Raw genomic sequence first — 8889 nt, 5'->3', positions numbered from 1 at the left:
TTACTTTTATTTTAAAGTAAGCAGTGTTCTTGTGTGTGTTTTTTTAAATCCTTTTTGCTCTTGATTCATAAAATATTTAAGATGGTAGGGTTATACTTAATAGATAAGGCAGGGACACATATTTTGATACATCTCTTACGTGAAACCGATTTTGGAGTCTCACATAAATGAGCGGAGTCGTTGAATTTGTTTGAAATAATTTTAATAAGTTCCCATAAAAAATCGATTCATTTGGCTTTTACCGATATCCGAGTGAGTTAATTTTTACCGGATCTCTTAAAAACATGTTTTAAACAAATTGAACAGCTTCGATTATTAACATGAGGCTCCAATATCTTTTGCTAGTTTCTCGCAAGCACTCTTAAAATCACATTCTGCACACATTGAATTGTTCGGATCATAAAAATTTGATCGGAAACTATGAGATTGAGATTTGTGGTGTGTTTTTTAGATGTTTTTATAGGTGTTCCCGGAACTGCCCCGTACATATATATAGTCCCTCTCTTATGAAAACCACCACATTTTAATAAGATACGGACCTCCCTTTCCCGATCGAATTTCGATGATCCGAGCCGTTCAATGTATTCAGAATGTGATTTTATGGGTACTCGAGAGAAATCAGCAAAAAAAATGACCGGGAATGGCTTCATCCGAGCATTTTTTTTTTTTTTTATCGAACGGTTCAAACAAAAACTGCTCAGATGAAGCTCTTCCCGTTCATATTTTTTGCCGATTTCTCGCGGATACCCTTAAAATCATGTTTTGAACACATTGAGCGGCTCGGATCATCGAAATTCAATCGGAAAATGAGAGAAATGAAGAGGTCCGCATTTTAACTAAAATGCGGACTCCCTCATTTGAGACTGACCATATATATATATTGTGTGTGTGTGTGTTTGCCCGCATGCGCCACCGTGAAGCAGTGCTACGTGCACAGCAGCTGCTACACAGCAGCTGTGCATAGACCCCGTTTTCTCCCGCCTCGGGTCGCTCAAAGATGATCGGAGCTGCTCATTTTGTTCAAAATATGTCGTTTAAGGTCTCTGTAAAAAATAAGCTTCATTCGATATCGTTAGAGGCGTTAACAAAACACCCAAAATCACTTCAGAAATTAGGCCTAAATTCTGAAGTGATTTTGGGTGTTTTGTTAACGCCTCTAACGATATCGAACGAAGCTCATTTTTTACAGAGACCTTAAACGACATATTTTGAACAAAATGAACGGCTCCGATCATCTTTGCGCGACCTGAGGCGGGAGAAAACGGGATCTGTGCACAGCTGCTGTGCACGTAGCTTTTCTGCGCCTAAAATCATGGACCATCCTTGTATGTCAGTACCCCTGCATGGCATTTGTTGTATCATGTGTGATTGGCATGTTACTGAGATAAGGTGGGTATAAAACTAAAGACGACTTATATTTTTATGCCTTATTTATGTTTTACATTGAAGAATACCTGAGGTGTTGACACCCATGGGTTATTGCACTCATGCATTACTTAAAGAAAATTAATACTCTCTAAAAAAGATTTTTGTGACAGATGAGCATGTTGTCACTAAAATGACATTTAAATCTTCACTTTGTGACACCACAATCAAGGTATATTTTTTATGTTGTCACAAAAATTCTTGTCATTAAGTGATTGTGGCACCTAATTTTTTTCCCACCAAACTTTTAGTGACGCTTTCTACTTGACAACATAACAAAATTGTCATTGTACTTACTTTAGTGACAATATCTGAAATGGTCACAAAATGATCACTTTAGTTACCTATAATGACAATTTCGAAAATTGCTACAACATTCTGGTAAGCTCAATTTAATTTCTGGTAGTGCCTTTCCGTGTTTGTGTGATGTAGGACAAGATTCTGAAAGATTTTATTCTTATTTTTATGATTTCAGAATTATAAAAATAATAATCTAAAATATTATTTAGAATTAGAATTTTATTTTTGAAATTATATTATTAGGAAATCTTATTTGTGCTATCTGTTTTGTACGTTTTTAATCTTCTTGTTTTGGCATGATTTAGGATTTCTTCTAGGAATTTTATTTTATTTCCTTTTCGGATTTTATAAGTCTTTTATTTTATTTTATTTTCTTCTTTATAATTTCTTGTGTGGTGCTGAGCTTTCTCCGAACGAACCTTGGATGGAAAGGTGGCTAGGTTAATGTATCTTGGATATGGTTGAGTCTTGCACAAGTAACACTCGCGTTAGTGCCCAAACCCGGATCGTGGGGAGTTCGGGATAGGCACTCCGATGGTTAAGTCAGTGAGAGGGAAGATGAGCTTTTTAAGTAGTTTAGGGTTTCAGAGGGGAAGAGTTCATTACCTTACTCTCAAGGGGGACTGCTTCTTTTATAGGCAAAGGAAACATGGAGACCAGCCCACGTGTATGCACCACGCGCTCTGTGATTAGCTCATAAATCGTGGTGCCAAATCAGGTCCACAATCTAAGCCCTGACACGATCTAATTTTGGGAATGCCCCTAATTTTGGGAACGTAAATAATTAATTTCATTGAAAAACTAAAAAGAGTCTGGCTAGTTATTACATCATAACTCTCGCAAGAGTACTTTTATTTAACAAAAGGAGAGAAAACTAGGGTTCCTATCTATTGCTCCGCCTGCTCTTCCATCCTAGCCAGCTCATCGGCTCCGAAAGCCTCCAAGGTGTACAGCTCACCATGTTCATCTACAAAGTCTGACACATTATACCAGCGTCGCCCCCAGTAGAATATATTAGGGTCACCAAAGGTAATACCATGAGCTACAGAAGCTCAATAGAATAATTCATACCCACTAACCCTTAACTTACAAACAATCCATCCTGAACAATTTCCACATAGTTCATGCATATTTGGCAAAGCAGTTAACAATGACTCATCCACATTCATTATCCAAACTAACGTTAGTGTCCATGATTTTCTAAATTTCTCCTACGCGACTCATCGTATACCGTGTCTCGTCTTCATTTACAAAATCAATATTTCCAAAATCATTTTTACACACCCAACCTCGGTTCCGCCGCTCCGGGTTCCCATTGGCACACAAAAATATTGAATTTGGCATTGGCTCATCTCCACGGATAACCAATCCACAATTCAAAACCCTCGGTTCTGCCGCTCCGGGTTCCCGAGTATCCTTACAATGTTTTGCCGGTCCGGGTTCCCATGTGGATTTTTGAAAATTATTAAACCAATTACGTTGGCTCCTCTCTGCGGATAACCAAACCACAATTCATCTATCGGTTCCGCTGCTACGGGTTCCCGAATATACCACAATGGTTCCGTCGCTCCGGGTTCCCGTTGGGTTTTCGAAAATAGTTTACACACGCACTCCTCACAATAGGCTACCAAGTCCGGCCACATTGCAGTTTCCAAAATATTTCTCTTTTGCAAATCACATCATTCCATTAACCACATCCTAGGTGTCATGTTTCTACTTTCTCGATTTCTCTGTCTCGTTTTCATACAACGACTCCACGGTAGGATTTTTCACATACGTAATCATAAATCATTCATTGTAATCTTGAAACTAAACTAGCAAGATCATCCAACTCTATATTACTAATCATGCTCAAATCATCATTTAAAATCATAATGCCACATGTACAGACGCCTTTGGAGTTAAATCACTTATAATTTATCACACAACAAGTAATACAAACAATTCATGTATACATGCTCATAATCATCCTAAAAATTAAAATATGAATACTTCTAATCAAACGTTAAATTTCTATTTTTCAAAATCCATTCTTTCTTTTTTTGTGGGAAGTTCAAAACAACATATGTTTATTGAAGTAAAGGTCGATTATTCAACATGGTCATATATCCTTTAGCAAAATAAGTATAATAGCTATCTTTATCCATGCTTTTCAAATTATACAAACAATATACAAACTCCGATTATACTTCGAGTAGAGAGTAAAAATATTCTACCGTTCTTCCTGGCGGTAGGGCGGCTACGGAAAAGTAAGTCGGCTATCGAACAGGGTGACTTCCTCCGGTAAGCTTCCGGTTAGTTTCGAAAAAGAAATGTTTCTCTCGAAACTAGATCTTGACTATACTACTAAACTTTTTGAATCAAAAAGGTGGTTGAGTGGTGGTTTAGTGACGGCCTAGGATGAGTTTCTTAAAGAACTCAAGAACAATGAAGAACAAGGCAAAAGCAAAGTAAGAACACAATATTTTTAGAGTGAGAAGTTGAAGGATGGAATGTGTGAGTTGAATGGTAAGTGAGGGGTCCTATTTATAGCAAAAATCTTGACTTCCATTTGCAAGACTAACTTCTATTATTCAAGGGATAAATTTTTCCCTAGCATTTTTTGTCCAATGGGTAAAGGGGTAATTATGATAGGTATGGCCTTAAAGTGACAAATAATGAAGGATTTTTGGTCTTGTCTTATCCTAGGATGGCTTGCTTGTAAGAAAAAACAAAATAAAGTCTAGAAATGGATTGTCATGTTGTACATAGGATGAGTGTGAGGGCGGCTAAAAGGTTTAGCTTGTGTAAGTGTATCAAAACACAATCACACACTTCACTCCCTCTCTCCCATTTTTGCACCAACCCCCCCCCCGCTCTCTCTCTCTCTCTCTCTCTCTCTCTCTCTCTCTCTCTCTCGTACTATGTATATAAATATGCCTCTGTGTGTGTGTGTATGTGTATATATATATATATATATATATATATATATATAAGTACACTTTAAGTACCAAGTAATCCTAATAGGTCTAGGAAAAGAGTGAGGGTTATGGACTTTCAAGTGACAACTCAATGAAAAGAAAATAGGTTTACTTCTTTTGGAAGCAATATGATGAGATTTGGTTTTGACTTGTCTAGTCAAATCTAGGTTACTTCTTGGAATTTTTTTTTTGGCAAGACTTATTTCTATTACCCAAAGGATTATATTTTTCCTAGTAATTATTACCCAAAGGTTAAAGAGGAAATAATGAGAAAGAATATTCTTGAAAGAAATATCCTTTTGAAAGTGACCTTTCAAGGGAGAGAAAGAGTAAAGCTAGGTTTGCTTCTATTGGAAGCAATATAATGGCTTCCTTTGGTCCATGCTTTGTCTTGTCAAATCTATCTATTCGTTGGCAATTTCCAATTTTTATTATCCAAGGGATAAAAAAATTTCTAACAATTATTATCCAATGGATAAAGAAATAAAGAAGATATGTATGAGCTTGAATGACTAGTTTTGGGGTTTAATGATTACCCCTAATGATCTAATGGTTCAATTAGGGTTGGGAGGAGTTCACAAGGCTCAAAGATGGTCAAAAAGGTCCATCTAGGGTTAGAAAATTGTGATTAGGTGAATTGGTAGTTCGGTTCCTCCAAATAATCGGTTAAAAACTAATTCTACTTGCCATGTAGGATTTCTAGTCAAGAAACATAATCTTAAGGGTTTAAATATAATTATGACGGATTAATAGAAATTAAAAGGAATTTTAAAAGCAAATCCAAATAATTAAAATAAAATTCAAATATTTAACGAAATTTTTATTTATCGAAAATCAGGGTCGTTACAAAGTGACAAAAAAGGAAAAGTACACAACCTTAACAGAGGCAAGTGTAGAGCAACTTTTTGTGTTTTCCTCTCCAAAATAGTTTAAAATGTCTATTTACCTACCCGTACATGCTCTTAGACAGAGTTAGTTTTAATTTGGAATTGTAGTGAAGTGGAATTGGATATCCATTTTGTGGTGTTGACTCTGGTTGTATAAGCGGGAATGCCCCTTTTGACTTTGAGCTTCCTAGAATTGGAGTACCTATCCACCCGAAACAAAACTGCACAACTCTCTTTATTACAAGTTCTAAACTCAACTTTTTACTCTCTATATATGGTTATCAATAAGTTTATCTATTGATCTCTTTTCACTCATTATATCAAAATTTTTCTCAAAACTCAAAATCAATCAAAGTAGTTACTTTTTCTGTCATGAAACCTCAATTTCTAGTATACAACAAGGACTTGTGGAAAACAACACAAAAATTTTAGTTTTATATTGAGGCCCCATTCCAGAACTAGAAATAAGTACTTATTTTTTAAGAAGGCAATTTCAAGCTCAAAAATTATATGCTTACATAAATAATTTTCCTACCACTATGGATCTTGTTTGATAGATCTCATTGATATCTTTAATACGGTGTAAAAAAAATTAAAAAATTATTTTTCATTTATATTATTTTTGAGTTTGAAAATGTGAAATAAGTACTTATTTTTTAAGAAGTTGTTCTGGAACGGGGCCTGAGAGTGACAATCCAATTTGAGGAAAAGGCTAGGCCAGAATATTCCAAAGTTCGCAATCGTGTTATTATTATCAGATCTGTCTCTATTCTAAAATATGGCTCCTCTGTCCTAAAATGAAAGACGGAAGAAGAAGAAAAAAAACGGAAGGAGTATTTCTTCATAACAGAATGTATATCCAGCATTTTGCGCGAACAAGGCGAGGCAAAAATGACAACTGCGTGTTAATCAAGTGGTTCTTCTAATAGTTCGTAAAGTATTAGATCTTTAAGGAATTGGTATTGGTGAATTCAGCTGAAACGGCTGAATGAGATCTGAATCTGACAAACCAAGGGGTGGCAGAGAGAAGTGACTATGAGTAGAGCTTCCTCTTCTAATTTCTTGCATGGTCAGTAGCGCGGCGACTGTGTTTCTAAAAATTCCCTCTCCATACACTTTAATGGTCTCTCTCTCTCCTCGGATGCCGCCTCCTCCTTCTCCTTTTTCTTCAACTTCTTCTTCTTCAGCTGCTGGGAGTACTGTGTCTATGGTGCTCTCGCATTCTTTCACAAGCTTTGATATGAGGTCAGTCGTGAAGAAAGGTTGCTGCAGCACTTTTTGAATGAAGGGCGAGCGCAAGAGTCCACCAGTTCGCTTGTCGTACTTCTTCAATATCTTTGCCAACCCTACAATACTCAAAATAACAACAATTCAACGTTCATTTCGCTTAAGGCGCATAAGTAGCGCGATTGAACCTAAGCAATGCTGGAACCCGTGACTTCCTTCCCAGTAGTCACTAGACCACCATACTCGGGTTATATTTACCACAGAAAGAGCTGAAATAAAACAAAATGCCAATGAGTAGAGAAAGATTTGGACCTGTGTAATTGACATTGCTGTAGTTCATCAACAGCACCATTTCCCCATGGAAATCGACAATGTCCTTTTTTATTCTTCCCATCTCCTCCGTGTAAATCATCTCTGATGGATTACTGCCATGTGGTCCCCAAATATCAGCCACTCTCTCGATCCTTTGTTTCAACTCCTGCATCGACAATTAATCTCAAAAAACCCGCAAAACAACTCATTCTATGGTAAAAGAGAAGTTGTAGACTCATGCTTTAAACCATGGTATTGGGAAATGAAATGATATCGGCGATACAAGTCATATATCAAACTGTGTCTTATCCGTCGTATTAACCGATATGTAGGTAAACCGTCGTATTAACCGATATGTAGGTAAATTAAAAACAGTATAAGAGGTTTGAAATCCGGTTAAGTAACGACCGATACGATACGTAACGGCTTTTATTTGTTTATACAAACATGACTCAATCATGGCATAGAAAAACATGAGGGGTCTTGTTCAGTGTTCACAACACTCATAGCCATGGCTTTTTTTGCATGAAGAGCTCATAGCCATGACTCACTGACAGCATATGGCCTTATTAAATGTATATGCAAGTCTTTTCCGATGTGTTATAATTTGGCGCATCTTTGATTGAGAGTTATCATGATCAATAACTTCACAGTTCTTTCACATCCTTGTGTCGAGCGTCGAATAATTCACAGATTTTGGATTATTCTTTACATGAAACAATTCTCGTATATATCCCGAATTTGTTCCTTCATGCATAAATTCGATAGTGACCCGAAGGTGATTTAACATGTTTCGAGACAAGAAATTGTGACAGCCACACGCTAATTTTATCACCATTCAATCAACAATTAAAAATGCACTTTAAATGGACCCACCTAACAAAGGCATATTGGACTTTTTTGTCTAGAAAATCCATCCCATCGATCACTCAGCTCATGTATGGTTTGCGAGACAAATAATCTCAGCCATAAAATACGTGCTCACAAGTTTCCTATAGTTTTGAATTTCTCTGTCCAAAAAAACAAGGAGGTGGTATCCTATAGTTGGCGTATAGCCTTAGCACTCCCCAAAAATCAAACTGAGTTGCATTGAGTCATTAGTTGGGTCAACTGAGTTGACTCAACCAACTTTTTTGGTCAGATTAGTAATGTTGGTCTTTGACTGAGTTCAGACCAACCCAAAACTACCCTTTTGACTTGTAAGAGTTCTGGATCCCACGAACCCCCTCCCTCTTTCTCTTTGTTTTCTCTACCAAAAAACAAAAGCAAAACAGAACCAAAGGCTCAATATTAATTGTTAGTATCAAAACCTAACCTTATGCTGGATAACGAAATCCTCCTCTTGTTCCATGAAAAATGCGTTCAACTTCTCAATCTCACTGTTCAAAGAGTAGACAAACTCGGCCTCGGCTCTCCCAAACTCAAGCGATCCGTTCTTCATCGGAGGAGCCGCAGAAATTAACCTTACAAGTTTCTTCAAATCCTTGTAGGACACGAATTTGTCGCGCCATCCGGGCAGCGTCTCCTGGATTTGTTGCTTCAATCTCTTCCCAAACTTCATGGAGTTTAATATTGATTGATTGAAAATTAGAAGAGGGAATGAAAGCAAATAGAAAAAGCCTACGTCTGAGATTTTGGTGGGTAATGAAGGCAGTGGGAATAAGTCGTGGGGTTTTATTAGCAAAAGAAAGAATATTTAGAGAGCATATGCTTGGCGTGATGCAATGACAGTTAAAAAAAGGCATAAAAGAGCCGTTGAGGTAAAGTGAATTCGCGGC

At 36.9% G+C, this 8889-nt stretch overlaps 1 protein-coding gene across 1 annotated transcript; it reads right to left on the bottom strand.

Moving 5' to 3' along the window:
• Window positions 1-6389: 6389 nt before the first annotated feature.
• LOC131323506 (SPX domain-containing protein 3) lies at window positions 6390-8889 on the bottom strand. Its single transcript, XM_058355339.1, has 3 exons — window positions 8427-8889; window positions 7112-7277; window positions 6390-6918 (listed from the first exon to the last, which is right to left on the bottom strand). Exons 1-3 carry the CDS (start codon window positions 8670-8672, stop codon window positions 6521-6523), a joined length of 810 nt encoding a protein of 269 aa, XP_058211322.1. The 5' UTR covers window positions 8673-8889; the 3' UTR covers window positions 6390-6520.

Source organism: Rhododendron vialii, chromosome 1a (assembly GCF_030253575.1).
Source record: "Rhododendron vialii isolate Sample 1 chromosome 1a, ASM3025357v1".
Classification (NCBI taxonomy): Eukaryota; Viridiplantae; Streptophyta; class Magnoliopsida; order Ericales; family Ericaceae; genus Rhododendron; species Rhododendron vialii.
Note: the sequence above shows the minus strand (reverse complement) of the source record. Positions and strands in the feature narration are given on the sequence as shown.